The 16,510-nt window shown below is 53.2% G+C and overlaps 2 protein-coding genes across 2 annotated transcripts; both read left to right on the top strand.

The window, feature by feature from the left end:
• Positions 1–4,123: 4,123 nt before the first annotated feature.
• On the top strand, positions 4,124–5,068 carry LOC131482612 (olfactory receptor 2W3-like). The gene has a single exon (XM_058677403.1). It carries the CDS (start codon positions 4,124–4,126, stop codon positions 5,066–5,068), a length of 945 nt encoding a protein of 314 aa, XP_058533386.1.
• A 4,836-nt stretch (positions 5,069–9,904) lies between these two features.
• On the top strand, positions 9,905–10,984 carry LOC131482611 (olfactory receptor 2W3-like). The gene has a single exon (XM_058677402.1). It carries the CDS (start codon positions 10,040–10,042, stop codon positions 10,982–10,984), a length of 945 nt encoding a protein of 314 aa, XP_058533385.1. The 5' UTR covers positions 9,905–10,039.
• The last annotated feature ends 5,526 nt before the right edge of the window (positions 10,985–16,510 follow it).

The raw sequence follows: 16,510 nt of genomic DNA, 5'->3' as shown, positions 1-16,510 counted from the left end.
ATGTTGAGGGTCTCATGGTCAGCCTTCCCAGGAAATGTTGAACAGAAGGACAGGCGGTGATGATTCTGTCCTTCCCACCAACCGCTGAGTCTTTGGAGGTCCGAGTTTGCTGCCGATGTCCACCAGGACCGCTCAGGCCTGGGCAGGTGCACTCTGATGGGCTGACACCGACCTTCCGCTGGGAGCTTCCCCGGGCTCTGGGAGCCCCTTCCCTCCAGACCCGCTGCCCATGCGCCACGCCGCCCGCTCCCTGCAAGCCTGCTGGTCCAGCTCCTCACTGCCCTCCACAGACCCGCTACACCTCATGCAGCAGCTTCCAGCGCGTTCTCCTGTGGTGTTATTTATTTATTTATTTATTCATTTATTTATTTCTCCTTCGCCCTTCTGAGCTGCTGCAGACGGACCTCCCAGCACCTCCAATGCTGGCATGAGGCTGGCGCTCGCACATCTCCTGTTTGTGTATGGACTGTGTGACTCCCTGCCTGCAGGGCAGCATTAAATCCTGAGAGTGTGTCCCAGCATGTTGAGAGGCGCTGAGTGAGGGTGTCGGGAGGCGGGCACCTGCAGCCCTAGGGCAGTAGCCTGCTCAGTGGGTGGCAGGCTCCACACCTGGTGTCCCAGCGGGTGGACCCATTGGGGACTGGGCATGGACATGTCCAGCCTGCTCTGTGTGCCTCCTGGGGTCTGTTCCTGTGTTGTCCAGGAGTACGTGAGAGTGCTGGCCCTGCATGTGTGTGGAGCACAGGTCTGTCCACAACCCCCCCGCCGCATGCTACACACCCCTCTGCCCTGACTAGGTGGTGACCTTGGCTCTGCGGCACCTGAGCTGTCCTGCTCAGCCTGGACTCTACCCGAGAACCATGCTCCAGTCACCTCACGTCCCCCCACCTTGGGCTCAGAGGGCAGCAGTCTTGGTGAGGACAGTCATCCTGTGTCTCCCCGTGGTGCTCCTCTGGAGAGGACAGGCTCTTCTCCCCAGCATAGAAACTCTTGGGAATGAGCAGCCTGCAGGTGCTTGGGGACCGCGCTGTTTACGGCGATGCCTGCACTTCCCAGCTGTGCTTCTGTGAGAAGTTCTTCCTCTTTATGTCAAGGGACAAAATCTCAGGGTCCCTGTTTTCTGCGTCACCCTGGGGAGTCATGGAGGCTGTGGCACACCCCTGGGGTGCTGCAAGGTCCCTGGGGTCAAAAGGCCCCATGCTTGCTTGAGGGCGGCTGGTGCAGCTGACCCGGCCCCAGGCACCTCTCGGTTCCTCTTGGGAGGGCTGCACCAGCCTGCAGGTGTCTCCTCTCAGCACAAGGCAGGGACCTGTGGGGATCAGGCCAGGGCAGCAGGACAGGTACCAGCACCTTCTCCCACAGGTGCGCTTTCTCCTGCTGCAGCCTCTGTGTGCCAGCCAGACAGGAAAGCAGCTCTGGGCTCCGACTTTTGGGGCTGCCCCAGCGCATGCGAAAGACGGTGAGTGGGCTCCATGTGGGGGATCCAGCTTGAGTGCTGGTCTTCCCTGTGGATTTGACCTGACACTTACACATCCTAGTGACCGCCTCCTGGCCACTGAAAGGATGCGGATCATGACCAACAAGGCCGGGGCACCCCATGGCGACTCTTGCTGCTTCAGCTCAGCCAGGTACTCCCTTTGTCCGACGATCTGCCTGGCACAGATACCATGTGAAGACACTGCTTTTTTTTTTCTTTTAACATTAGATTTTGTGGGAAAATGCTCCAGAATTTGTCGGGCAGAAGTAGGAAAATGACATCTGAGATGAGACCCTTGCTTTGACTGAAAGGACCCAGGGCGGGCCACACCCTGATGGTGAGGGTGCCCAGTCCGTAGCCTGAGCGGGCTAGCTCCTTCCCCGGCTGGGAGAGTGGTGGCCAACCCACGTGATCCACAGGGAGCTTTGCTGTGTGCCAGCAGAGGTGCCTCAGCAGGGCCTCTGGGCTGGCTAGCTGCAGAGGGGTGTGGAGGGGTGGGTGGCCCAGGGAGCAGGACATGGGGACGCTGATGTCAAATGGGAGACAGCCACCATCCCCAGGACCCCCGACCCCAACCTCGGCCAGGGTGTCCCTCCAAGCCCTTCCCAGAGGTAGCAGATTCTGGTCCACCTGTGGGGAACAGGGCCTTTTTTCTCTGGAGTGAGGGGGCCCTCTATCCTGAGACCTCCCGTCTTCTGCCTCCAGCATGGTGCGGGGGAGTCTGTGTGCATCCCATCTTAGTGGAGGGCAGCTGGGCAGAAGGCCTCTGACTGCAAGCCCCTGTGTGCCCTGTGTAGCTTCCTCGGAAGGGTGTCGGTAAGGAGATGCTGTGAAGCCAGACCTAGTATCCCCTTTGCCATAACAGCACCAGCTGTCCTGGGAGCTTCTGTGGGAAGGCTGGGCGTCTGACCTGGACCCTAACCTCAGCCTCGTCCCCCATCACGCTGCCGCTCGCAGAGTTGGGAGGCTGGGGCCTTAGCGCTGCAGCGGGCTCTGTGGAATGCTGCTGTCTGTCCTGGGCATGCTGTCTCCTGCCTCTCTCCCTGCTGCTCACCTCTTTCAGTTTGTTAAGCTTCAGGAATTATTTTGTTTTTCCTAAGGTGAACAGGGCAATTGTCTTGGAGGAGGAGGAAGAGACAGTGAAAACAACACATCAGCAACTTCAGGCAAAGGGATTGTAGGGGCGTTAATGAGAAAAGCCTCTATGACACACACATGCGCACACACGCACACGTGCACACGCGCACACACGCACACACACGCGCGCACACACGCGCACACACACACACACACACACACATTCTAAAAATTTGAAATGGCGAGGGTTCCTGGTGGTTGTACATTAAAGACAGGGTCATGCAAACATGGACCTTGCCCTGAGCTTCCCGTCACAGACGGGAAAGTGCAATCCCTCCCCCCCCCCCCCCTCCTCTCAGGGGCTGGAAGTGCAGCCCCCTCCCCTCACAGACAGGAAGTGCAGCCCACTCCCCTTACAGACGGGAAGTGCAGCCCCCTCCCCTCACAGACAGGAACTGCAGCCCCCTCCCCTCAGGGGCTGGAAGTGCACACGTGGGGCTACAGGCTCTGAACAGTGCATGCAGGTGTCTACGTAGTGGGGTATGTGACAGGAGAGCAAGCGAGAGAGACACAGAGCGAGAAACAGAGAGACAGAGACAGGGGCAAGAATGCTGCTCACAGTCTCACACTACACTCTATTTTACTTTCCTCTGGTTTGCAGTATTATTCTTTTGGGTAGGGAGGTAAAAATAAAAACGTGATTTTAAGTTTAAGGGAAGACATGTTTCTTTTGTTAAAATAATCCGTTCAGGGGAAGATGTTCCATGTAGTGGGACACTTGTGCCTCAGGAGAGGTGCCTGGGTCCCAGGAGGGGCTCAACCTGCTATCCCAGCCCCTTGTTGGTGCACACACCGAGAGGCCGCTGTCCCCAGTTCTTGGCCTTCCCAGGGGGCAGCTGCACTGAGCTGCCAGCGTCCAGGGTTGTGCTGGCCTGAGCTTTGCTCTGGACCTGGTGGAGTAAGCAGCAGAAGGCAGATCCATCTGCCGCTGTCCTACACTCTGTACTGACAAGAAGTTTTAAACATACTGAAAGGATGAATGTGGCATGTAGCATGAACCATGTCAGGGCAGGTGTGGGCTTAAAAATAGTGAATCTTTGAAAACTTCCTCAGAATTACCATTCCAATTTACACCCAAAGAGTTCATGCGAATGAATGAGTTCCCCAATAGCAGCTCTGAGAACTGGGTATGACGACTCTTCTAATACGTAAATGTCAAAAAGAGACCAGCCTGATGTTCGATTGAGGTTCCATCAGGTCAGTTTAATATGAGGACATTTCTGATGTTTGAAAGTCACTTGCATGTAAATCAGCATTTTCCCCATGAGACACTTCTTCAGAGAAACCATCTGCTCCTATGTTGTCACAGGTTTATCCTGTAAGCTTAGCCAGGCAGACGTCCAACAGCATGGACTGATCATGCTTGTTCGAGTTCTCCAGATTCTGAGGTGGACTGCATCCTTTAACATGCCATCCAGACAACTCTGTTGCTGCATGACACATGATAAGACAGTCTTGATGTGGGTCACTGAACCAACGTGTAAGAGAACCCAGCTCCTGGACAGGGACATGGATGGGTCTAACGGCAGCACCCACGAGGGGTTCATCCTGCTGGGATTCTCTGACCGCCCCCGCCTGGAGAGGGTCCTCTTTGTGGTCATCCTGATTGCCTATGTCCTCACCCTGTTGGGCAACAGCACCATCATCCTGGTGTCGCGGCTGGACCCTCACCTGCACACGCCCATGTACTTCTTCCTCACCCACCTGTCCTTCCTGGACCTCAGCTTCACCAGCAGCTCCATCCCCCAGCTGCTCTACAACCTGAGTGGACGCGACAAGACCATCAGCTATGCAGGCTGCGCTCTGCAGCTCTTCCTGTTCTTGGCACTGGGCGGCGTGGAGTGCCTGCTGCTGGCCGTCATGGCCTATGACCGCTTTGTGGCCATCTGCAGGCCGCTGCACTACCTGGTGATCATGAATCCGAGGGTCTGTCTGGGTCTGGTGTCCCTGGCCTGGGGCTGTGGGGTGGCCAACTCCCTGGCCATGTCTCCCGTGACCCTGAGCTTGCCTCGGTGTGGGAACCGACGTGTGGACCACTTCCTGTGTGAGATGCCGGCCCTGATCCGCCTGGCCTGTGTGGACACGGCGGCGGTGGAAGGCAGCGTCTTTGTGCTGGCCGTGGGCATTGTGCTGTGCCCCCTGATGTTCATCCTGGTCTCCTACAGCCACATCGTGGGCGCCGTGTTCAGAATCCGGTCGTCCTCTGGCAGGCACAAAGTCTTCAACACCTGCGGCTCCCACCTGACCGTGGTGGCCCTGTTCTACGGGAACATCATCTACATGTACATGCAGCCCGGCCGCAGCGCCTCCCAGGAGCAGGGCAAGTTCCTCACCCTCTTCTACAACATCGTCACACCCCTGTTTAACCCCCTCATCTACACCCTCAGGAACAAGGAGGTGAAGGGGGCTCTGAGAAGGCTGCTTCTGGGGAGCCTGGCGCTGGGGAAGGGGTAAGCAGGAGAGCCAGGCTGCTACCACTGAAGTTACTTTGTCCTGGACTCTGTTGGCAGCGCAGGACTGAATGAAATGTGCTGTGAGCCTGCAATGCCCATCATGTTTTCTGCCAATGGTACCCAGGCTTTGGGGTTTCTAGGATCTGGAGCACGGCTCAGTCTACCACCTGCCCACTGCTCCTACAGCTGGCCTGTATGGCAGGTGCAGGGAGAGCTGGAGCTGACCTGGACATGCACCCAGCGATGTGCAGTGTGGATCACATGGGGGGCAGAGCTGTGCTGTCCTGGGGTCTGCTTCTGGTAATGTGCACCATTGACCACAGGAGGGCAGAGCTGTGCTGCCCTGGGTTCTGCCTCTGTCCCTCTTGCTCCCTTCCTGGGTTCCTGGTGTTTCAGCGTGACCCAGATCCCCAGTGCCCGTGTCCCCACCAGGACTTCTTCCCACAGGCAGCGGGTGTGTTCCACAGCTCACACTCCTTGTGTGCTCTTGCAGTTCCTTCTATCTTCCTCAGTTGTTTCTCCATTTTCTGCAATCTGCTCTGACCTAACGTGAGCTTGCATGGGTAGTTTCAAAAAGTAACGACATGACTTGACAAGAATGACCAGGAGAGACTGTTGGGAATCCTGAACACTCAGGCTGCTGCGTCTGGAGACCAAGCGTAAACTGCACATAGCGACGTGTGAGTCGGCAAAGGCCAAGGCCAAGGTGGAGGGCAGAAGGTGTGGGTCTGCAGCTGGGCGATGGTCCAAGGTAGAGGCCAGCAGGTGTGGGTCAGTTCTGGACAACTCCCAAGGCCACAGGGCTGTTGATTTTGAAGCTCTTTGAGACACTCCATACTGACGTCTGTGCTTGGGTCACACTGTTGGTTCCTGATCATCCAACTTTGGCTAACATCAGCATGGGACATGGCTAAAAATGCTTGCGCTACATCAATTCCTATGATTTGACTTCCTAAGCATTTCAGTAAAGATTGAGGCAGCAAGCCTTCTAGGTCAACCTTCTTCCTCAGAGGAAGGGATATCCCTCTGGCTGCCTGATTTTGTAGTCTTTATCTTGTGTCTGTCTCTTTTCTTATTTCATAACTGACAATTGCCCCTCTCCAGCACTGATCATGTCACACTGGCTGTGGTAGACCTGTGTGCCAGTGCCCAGGCAGAAGACATGGGACATGACAGAGGGCATCTGGGGACAAGGGCACATGCCAAGGATGGGAGATGGAGAAGGGCTGAGGGCTGGGCTGGCTTCTCTGCCCTCAACCCCTGGGCTGCTCAGCCTCCCTCCACTGAGGGCTGGCATGCCTGCTTGTCTCTGCGCACACAGCTGCAACAGTCCCAGCCCAGGGGACGGTGGACACACACTCCCTGGAGACCCCTTAGAGGGCACTGGCTGCGTAGGGCCACAGTCCTGGTCCTCAAAGCCTTGGATCCAGGGAGCAGCAGGTCATGGCAGCTCGGCTCAGCAGGGGGTGTTGTGGTAGGGGCCGCTGTCTCTGTGCCATGTTCCCTGTGCTGCTGTGGTCCTCCACCTGCTGATGGAATTCATGCTGGATCTGCAGGTTGGCAGAGCAGCTGCGCATGCCCCTGGGAAGAGCTGCCAGAGAGCACCGAGCTGAGCGGGCAGTGGTGCCTGCTGCACCCTCAATACCCAGGGTCACCTGAGCCCAACCTGGGCAGGGCAGTTCCTCCCTGAGCCCGTGCTGTGAGAGTCAGGCAAGGTAGGCAGCCCCCTCCAGGGTAGCAGGGGCCATGGCTCAGGCAGACCACCCTGGGACCCCAGGCATGCAGCCTTAGGACCGGAACCTGGGCCGTCCTGGGGCAGCGCCCTGTGTTGTCCCAGACGCCTCTGCACTGGGGCCTTCCTCCTGGGCCAGTGTCCCTGGCAGGGAAGCCAGCAGCAGCTCAGCTCCTGCCACTGTGCTGGGCCATTCTTCATGGCTGGGTCACACGGTGTGGAGGTAGTGAGAGGACAGTTGTAAGAGTGGGGCTGGAGGAGGGAGGGGAAGCAGTCACCCGGGGACCAGGGCTCGGCTCTGCAGTCACTGCTGACGGCCAGGCCTCCTGCCTCCCCTGCCCGTCTCCTCTTCCTCCATGGCCCTGTCCTGTGTCTGTGTGGAGCCTTGCCCTCCTGTCTCCTCTCTGGAATCTCTTATTTTCTCTATTCTTTGTAAACCACACTTAGGGCTCTTTGCTGTGTCCCTGTCATGGCATCTTGTGCATTTGTGGGTAATTTCCTTTGAGATGCGAGTCTTGACCTGGATGGCCATGGGTGGGGAGTGTGGGCAGAGGGTCTGTTTGTGACAGCTTGAGGATGCAGGTGGTGTGGGGACTCGAACCAGACACACACAGTACAGACACCCACAGGGCAGGTCTGGGTGTCTGACAGTTCTGAGGAAGCAGGTAGCCATGGGAGCTTGAGCCGGACACACAGCACAGGGGCCCACAGTGCAGGGTCCCAGCTCTTCCCACAGGGAGATGGTCGCTGTGTTCTGGGTAGGAAGTCAGTTCAGCCACCACTGATGTGGGCTGAAATATGCTCATCTCTGAGTGAACCTCATTGACCTGGAAAAGTGAGTCGAGAAAGACAACTGGAAACACAGAACTGGATATTCTGGAAGAGTCTGGCACTGTGAGCCGACTGAGCTTCCTGCTGCTGAGAGCATCAGCACCCTGGGGTTCTAGGTGGGCCACACTGCACACAGGGCCACCTCGTCCTCTATGTGAGCAGGGTGGGCTACAGTGGTGCCCTTCAGTGTTGGGGAGGGGATATGACATGGCTGTGCTGGGTGCAGGAGGGGCTGCAGGGTGTGGGCTGGGCTGGGTGCTGGAGGGGCTGCACGGTGTGGGCTGTGCTGGGTGCAGGAGGGGCTGCAGGGTGTGGGCTGTGCTGGGTGCAGGAGGACTGGCTGCTGGCAGCTGGGCTGAGCTCTCTGCAGTAAGTGTTGCAAGCTGCTGAGCAGTATGCTGGGCTGTCCTACCTCTCTCAGGGTGTAGAGTCAGCAGGAAGAGCCATCCTCATTCGGGACAGGGGTCTCACTTGCTCATTCTGATTTATTCTTCCCAGTGGGTGAGGCTCCTTCACCCACCAGCACGCCTTTGGGTTCCTCAGCTACAGGATGCCCTGGACACTCACTGTGCTTGTCAGGTGCCGGCCACATCCCTCTCCGCTGAGGGTTGTGCACACCATGGCTTCTTGCCCTGTTTGTGAAGCATCCCCCTCTCACCAGACTGGACTAGCCAGTGGATCTGGGAGGTTATCTCAGCCCTGTGATGTGGGATGTGCACGCCCCATGAAACATCTGAGCTGCTTTGCATGGCTCTTCTGTTAAGGGTCTACTTCCCATAGTCTGAAATACGAGTGTTCAACAGGGCAGAGTTCCACAGACTCGGTGTATTCTGCAAATGTCATTCACTTGCAGCCTTTGCTAGCTGACCTGTTGGAGTGCGTGGCTCTTGTTGAATGCAGTTACATTTAGTCCTATTTTGGTTCCCAGCTTTTGAGCATTGCACTTGGCTGGCAAGATCTGCTCAAAGGCGAAGAGAATTCCTCTCATTCATTTCAGGGTAGCTGTAACTGTGTAGAACAAAGACATTGGAGATGTGTGATGGGCTTGGTGGGGCCGCCAGTGGGGTTCTTCTCCACCCCAATTCGCCCCTCCATGCTCAACTGCTGACTCTGGACTTGGGGTACACACAGAGAGGCTCTCCTTCATGCTTGACTACTGACTCTGGAATTGCGGACACAGAGAGAAGCTCCTCTTCATGCTCAACTGCTGACTCTGGACTTGGGGTACACACGGAGAGGCTCCTCTTCATGCCCATTGCTGACTCTGGACTTGGGATACCCACAGAGGGGCTCCCCGCCATGATCGACTGCTGACTCTAGACCTGAGGTCCACAGAAGGACTCTCCTCCAGGCTTTTCATTCCTGGACCTCCCACTCATCCTTCAGGCTTATGACTGTGTGTTTTCTCAGGACACAGCGGCTTCCTAAACATGTGAGTGCATATTGTCACCTTCTCCACAGGTGAAATCCTGTCTTATGATGATCTGTAAATAAGTACATGGGTGCCTCGTCCCATTGTAGGCAAAGTGTGAGCAGTAGGCAAAGGGCATCTCCAGGGCTCACAGTGGAAGCCCCTGGGCAACCTTAGGCCACTATGGGCTCAGAAGTGTAGCCCAGGGCGTCTTATGTCTGCTGCCCTGTGTGACTGCAACATTCATGTGAACCTCAGCAAAGACTCTTCTTCGTAGGTGACATGCTGTGAGCCTGGATTCGGAGGGTGTTCATGTAGGTCCTTGCTGGCAGCTGCATGGGGCCTTCCTTCCCTCTCTCTCCCTCCCTGTCTTCTTCCTTCCTTCTCCCTTTTGCTCAGTGAATTCTCTCAAGGCCTTTGGAGTAAAGCATGAATGCTCTGTTTCTTCATGTAGGTTCAACGAAAGAGAGGGAGAGAGAGAGAGAGAGACAGAGAGACAGAGAGAGGGAGGCAGCTAGAGGGGCTCTACAGGAGATTTGCCTTATAAGTGGTTGCGGTCTCATGCATTATCTCTCTACCAGGCCCTCTACAGTTACCTCGTATCTTCCATGAAGTGACCAGTGTGACCCTTGGGTCCTGGTAAGAGGCACACGCCATCGTCATCCCTCCTCACACCGTGTCCCCTGGCCATCAGGACACTGTGTCGTGAGTCTTCCTAGTGTCCACAGGTCATGGACCCAGGCTTCTGGGGAAGTTGGTGCACGGATATGGCAGGATCCTTGCTTTGAAAGGACCTGGGGGCCGTGTCCTTGGCCCCTCTCAGCTCTGAGCCCTGTGCACTGAGCATCCAGGTTGTGAAGGTGAGAGGAGAGGACAGTGACAGTTCCAGATTTGAGTCACAGACGTGGCCAGCAGAGTGGGAGGGCGGGCTCTGGTCAGTGTCCCTTCGATGTGAGCTGCTCCTGCAGGTGTGGCTGACCCAGCTCCTGGGCAGGGACATGGATGGGTCTAACGGCAGCACCCACGAGGGGTTCATCCTGCTGGGATTCTCTGACCGCCCCCGCCTGGAGAGAGTCCTCTTTGTGGTCATCCTGATTGCCTATGTCCTCACCCTGTTGGGCAACAGCACCATCATCCTGGTGTCGCGGCTGGACCCTCACCTGCACACGCCCATGTACTTCTTCCTCACCCACCTGTCCTTCCTGGACCTCAGCTTCACCAGCAGCTCCATCCCCCAGCTGCTCTACAACCTGAGTGGACGCGACAAGACCATCAGCTATGCAGGCTGCGCTCTGCAGCTCTTCCTGTTCTTGGCACTGGGCGGCGTGGAGTGCCTGCTGCTGGCCGTCATGGCCTATGACCGCTTTGTGGCCATCTGCAGGCCGCTGCACTACCTGGTGATCATGAATCCGAGGGTCTGTCTGGGTCTGGTGTCCCTGGCCTGGGGCTGTGGGGTGGCCAACTCCCTGACCTTGTCTCCCGTGACCCTGAGCTTGCCTCGGTGTGGGAACCGACGTGTGGACCACTTCCTGTGTGAGATGCCAGCAATGATCAGAATGTCCTGTGTGGACACATCTATCATGGAAGGTGCTGTGTTTGTGCTGGCCGTGGGCATTGTGCTGTGCCCCCTGATGTTCATCCTGGTCTCCTACAGCCACATCGTGGGCGCCGTGCTCAGAATCCGGTCGTCCTCTGGCAGGCACAAAGTCTTCAACACCTGCGGCTCCCACCTGACCGTGGTGGCCCTGTTCTACGGGAACATCATCTACATGTACATGCAGCCCGGCCGCAGCGCCTCCCAGGAGCAGGGCAAGTTCCTCACCCTCTTCTACAACATCGTCACACCCCTGTTTAACCCCCTCATCTACACCCTCAGGAACAAGGAGGTGAAGGGGGCTCTGAGAAGGCTGCTTCTGGGGAGTCTCATCTTCCAGCAGAGGTAATGAAATGCGTGATATGAACCCTTGTCCCATCATGTGATTGGTCATGCCTCGTCTGGGATAGAGCACAGCCTTGGTCCCTTGGTATCTGCCTGTTTGCCTCATGCAGGTCCATGTACCTCCTGTACCACAAGGTCTGTCACGGGTTCAAGTCCCGCTTGCTCTTGTGCTGCTCTCAGTGGCTGAGTGGCCCATGTATGGGCATCATTTTGCCAAGGAGATGGAATTGTTGGATATAGGCTTTTGTTCCTGAATAGTCTGAAATGCTGAACCACCAGTTCAGCACAGTGAGTGTTTCCCTCGACAGCCCATTATGTAAGTCTTGGTAAGCTGTTGCTAACACAGAGATTTGAATTATTTCCACTTTCCTGTGTAAAAGATAAGAGCCTTGTCACACAGTATGCGTATTCATGCATTGCATCTACTCATCCGTTCACCTGCAGTTACTGCATTTTCTTTCTGATTATGTGCTGGGGTGAAACATTTTCCTGAAACAAGGCAAGGACTGTAAAGAGAAAAAGTGGCCCCAGTGTCTCCATGACAGGAGGGAAGGGCAGGATGTGACTCCAGTGTTTCTGTGCCAAGTGGTATGGGTGGGATGTGACCCCAGTGTCTCTGTGTAAGGGGGTATGGGCAGAGTAAAGCCCCAGTGAGATGGAGAGGGCATGGCCCTAGCATCCGTGACAGGTGGGATGTGCAGGGTGTGGTCTCGATATTTCCACTTGAGATTGACCTTCATAAGGCACCTCCGAAGTCAGGGGCTCAGAGTCCTCTGATAATTTGGACTTGTTTTTTTTATTTTAAATTTTATTTTTAATATTATTTACACAGTTGAGAGAGATACATGCCCATGTGGGACTCTGATTAAGGTGGAGAGGGTTAGGTATGGAGGAAGGTAGTTGGGACAAATATTTCAGTTTTTTCCCCTCCTGTGTCTGCAGGGGTGAAATGGAGGGGGCAACTCCTTGTCATCAAACCACATCAGCACCTGGGGATGGGGGTGGTCAGCACCTGGGGATGGGGGTGGTCAGCACCTGGGGATGGGGGTGGTCAGCACCTGGGGTTGGGGGGTGGTCAGCACCTGGGGATGGGGGTGGTCAGCACCTGGGGATGGGGGTGGTCAGCACCTGGGGATGGGGGTGGCCATTTGATGATGCCCTACAGACTCCAATGAGGAGAAGAGTGTTCTGAGGCTGTTACTTGAGTCATTTTAGCAGTTCTAAGAAGTTATTTATTTTGTTGCTCTAGGGTTGAAAAAAATTTAAGGTCTACTGTCTGAGAAAGTCCACCTTAGTGCAACCACTCTCCCAGACACTTCCTGCCAAAGCTTGGAGAGTTGTGCAACCATTGCTCTTCTCATCTTCTGATGAGGCGGTTGCTGTACCCTGCTGGCCTAGATGAGCTCTCAGGTCCGCTGTGTGCATCTGGACATGCTGTCTACTGCACAATCCAACTGCCTTCTACGTGAGCCTTAAAATACAACATGTTCTCAGGCTTCTCATGCCTGCTTGGCACACAGAGCTTCCTGCAGGGGTGGACGTCTGCCCCATGTGTGACTGTGGGCAAAACCTGTCTCCTCTCATAGGTTTCAAACAGGAGGTCGTGCAAATTATGTACCTGGAATTCCTGAAAACAGCTTCTTGTGGAGAAACATGAGGGACTTGTGTCACCACAGGAGGAATCAGACCCCAAGTGGATTGTAACAGTTGAAGGCACTGCCCTTTCGTCGTAGTAAGGCGTCAGGTGCCCTTGTACAGAACGTGGGGCATCAGCCCCAAGTTAGTAAGAGAGTGATAAATAATGTTTTCTTCAAAATTTTCAAGCGGACAACTCTAGCTTGCAAATTAGGATTTATTTAGGAAAAAAGGGGAAGGACTCCTGTCCTACTGCAGGAGGGGACTGCATGGAGGGGAATGTCCCTGCACTGTAATGTTTGTATCAGCCTTTGCACTCTTCGTCTCCAGGATTTCCATTTATTTTATTAGTTTCTATTTCCTTCTCAAACTTTTGTTCATGTATAATTTCTCAAATTTCATTTGATTTTTAAATCTGTATAGTATTGGAGCTCACTGCTTATAGAAGTTGTGACAAAATGACAGCTCTTACTCTGCTTTTTTAAAATGGAAAATGGAAATATGCAATTAGAACTAACTTTCTTTGATAGGGTGACTGTTATACCCTGCCAGCTTTCTCTCTCTAAACTTTTATCTGTGTAGTAACACTTCTCCCCAACAGCTCTGAGATAGTTACAGTGTTGGGGTGATGGCTGCCTAAGGATTAACTCACTTGGGCTCCTGCCACGTTTTCACCCAGGTCTAAATTCACTTACAAATTCTTCACTTAGTTTTCATGCCTTCAGTAACCCTGGATCTGATGTGTCTCCCCAATCATCCCTTCCTCCTCACGTCAGCCTGCTGAGATGAGCCACCCTCAGCCTGAGCACATGGAGTCCGTGTGAGTGTGGACCCTGAACATCCCTCCCAAGGGGCAGTGCTGACCTGATGTCCCATGTGCCTCCCTCCCAAGGGGCAGTGCTGACCATCCACCCACGAACCTCCCTCCCAAGGGGCAGTGCTGACCTGATGTCCCATGAACATCCATCCCTCGCAACGGGCAGTGCTGACCTGTTGTCCCCATGGCCACAGTGGGCATCTTGGGAAGAGGGTAATGGCTTGCTTGGATTCAGAGGCCTTGCATGTTTTTCCTGGTCCTTATATAATAATCTGTAAGTTATGTTGAATAAGCTAATGAATGATTGAATAATAAGAGGCCTTTCCCTGAAAAACAACTGAATCGTGATGTGCATATCAAATGCTGACTGTAGCCCTGGAGAGCCAAGCTGAAATCTTGGCTTTGAATACTTTTACTGTAATCACACTGTTTTGGCTTTGAACTCACCTCATCAATGCTGTATTGCTGATTGTCCTGAAACCAAAGACCGGTTTGAATGAACCATCACTTTTTTTTTTTTTTTAATTTGAGTTTAATTGTGGCCAGGAGACCAAGTGTTCCCAGGAGATCTGTGTGGACAGACGTGAGCTCTCATTTTGATTAGAAATCTCATTTTGAACTCAGCTTAGTTAGCCTGAGATTCAGAAACACAAAGAATTCCAGCATAATGGCAGTGTCAAAATTGTATTTTCTGCTGAATTTGTTATGCCATGTTATTGAAAGCCAGAATAATAAACCATAATCTTAATAGTTGCTAAAATGTGTTCCAAATAAGGTATTTTAAAAGTACTACTTACTGGAGAAAAATACCAATTATAAATTAGACTATTGGTCCAAAAGAGACAAAATGACAAATCTCATAATTAAATCTTTATAAAAAAATACACCACATAGTCAAAAAGTTGGTTGTGCACATTTGGTTGTGTTCTTGATGCAGTGTGTTTGAATTGATAAGCAACTTTTTTTATAAATTTATTTATTAATTACATTGTATTATGTGACACAGTTTTATAGGTACTGGGATTCTCCCACCCCTCCCCAAGTCCTCCCCCCATGGTGGATTCCTCCACCTTGTAATAAGCAACATTGTTTTGCCTGCATAGCATTGATGTGGGCTTCAGATGACTGCATTGTTATAACTTTCTGTTTACTTACTTCTCATCTGTGTACAACCTTTCCCCACTTACTCAGACAGATTTACATTCTCCATTTACTCAAGTTTTTACGTTTAAGATATCAAGCAATTTTCCAAGTCGCCCTCAGAATGGCCTAGGTATTCTTGTTAGAAGTTTCTTGTTTCTGGGTGCAGGAGGACAACTTACTTGATCCATTTCCTCCTCCTGGAAGAAGGCCAGGGTTGCAGCAAGTCAGAGCTGTGCCAGGGGTGTACTGTCCCATGGAGACAGGCCAGATGCACCCGGCTTTCCAGCACAGTTTGCAGTGCAGCGGACACATGGCCCCGGTGGGCACCATGAAGTAATAGCTGCATGTGTAGCTGGACGGGATGTGTTTCCATCTTTCTGCTTTGTTGTTGTTGTTGTTGTTGGTAATTTCCTCATTTGAAAATGTCTTTAAGCAAACACTGGCCTGCCTCACAATTCATCAACACATGAACAGTAAAGAAGTTTCCAACAAGTAATCTAGAAAACTGAATTTCCACAACAAAAGAAATAAGTTGCACTGGTATCCTATAGTCTTACCCCATAAAGGAAAGTCAACACAAGTGGCTTTGAAACACCTCAACTCCAGACCTGGGACACTAACGTTCAAAGGACACCTCTGTAATGTGAGCCTTGGCAGGTCACTTTATTTTATTTTTTATATATCTCCACAAAAGCAAGTTGCAAAACCAAAAGTAAATAAGACCCTGAAAATCAGAAGTAACTGCACAGCAAAATAACACCCTGGGCAGCCCACAGATCACGCGCCTGGCAGGGCAAACCCCAGCCTTTGGGAATGATGCCTACAACTAAACTATCCAGCAGACCATGTAAGGTAGTGGGATCTGCCATTCCACTAAGACTCAGCGTCCACAGGCCAAATTCAGTGAAAGCTGTGGGGTGGACGATTGGCTGATGCTGGCATGACCCACATCCCACCCCACAGTGTCTGGGCCCCCCTGGGGATGTGGCCTTTGCAAGTGATGGCCCAGAGTGCCCTATTCACTTCCTGCTGATGCACCCAGAGAGCCACAGTTGGTGGTCCAAGATGCTTGGGTCCCTACACCCACGTGGGAGACCTTATGGATTAGGGGTCTGCAGGCTTCAGCCTGCTGTGGTCCTGACTGCAGCAGTCTTTGAGGAGTGAGCAATTGCTGGGAGATCTGCACATCTGATCTGTCTCTGATTCTGTTGGTCAAAATAAGTGAATGAAAAGAATGAAAGAAATTCCAGAAATCTGTGACGTGTCTTTCTTAGCAACAAACAAAATAGCATAGACTCGCCTGGATGAAGTGATTTCAGTGTCACGGCTTTCACAGGGCAGCTTTCCCAGCTCCTGAGGTCACAGAAGAGGCAGTGTGTGCACTGGACTCTCAGGGCTCTGCCAACAGTTGTCAGAAGGAGCCGCAGCTCCTTCCAGCCAGATGTGGGGTGCACGCGGCCCACCTTGCCCGTTGATGCTGTTCCCACTGGGTTTTCACATACATGCAGAAAAGTCAACATAAAAATATAAGTATGCATGCAAATATAATGTAAAGATTTATCTATTCATTCGAAGGGTGGAGTTATAGGGAGAAAATGAGACATGGAAAAGAGAAAGGTCTTCCATCTGCTCCCTGTTAACGCACGTGGGTAGGCAGTTCAAGTCGTTGGGTGCCTGGTGTGGACAGGGATGCTGGCCTCAGCCTGGCCCAGCTGTGGCTGTTGCAGCCATTTGGGGAGTGAACTAGGTGATGGAAGATCTCTGTGTGTCTCTGTCTCCCTCCTCTGTCGCTATTTCAAATGAATAAAATAGGCCTTACAAAAGGTGAATGTTCTCCACTTAATAGAGAAGGAAACGGAGCCCAAGATCACTAAGGCAGAACAAGTGCTGCTGCAGAGCTCTGAGGAACAGCAATGACACTGTTTCCTGTCGAAG

The sequence above is a fragment of the Ochotona princeps genome, chromosome 19, assembly GCF_030435755.1.
Source record: "Ochotona princeps isolate mOchPri1 chromosome 19, mOchPri1.hap1, whole genome shotgun sequence".
Taxonomy (NCBI): domain Eukaryota; kingdom Metazoa; phylum Chordata; class Mammalia; order Lagomorpha; family Ochotonidae; genus Ochotona; species Ochotona princeps.
This window is presented reverse-complemented; position numbering and strand designations above follow the sequence as displayed.

Bases quoted from the DNA above. Each gene is read 5' to 3' on its own strand.
- LOC131482612 (XM_058677403.1), top strand. From the start codon at position 4,124: ATGGATGGGTCTAACGGCAGCACCCACGAGGGGTTCATCCTGCTGGGA.
- LOC131482611 (XM_058677402.1), top strand. From the start codon at position 10,040: ATGGATGGGTCTAACGGCAGCACCCACGAGGGGTTCATCCTGCTGGGA.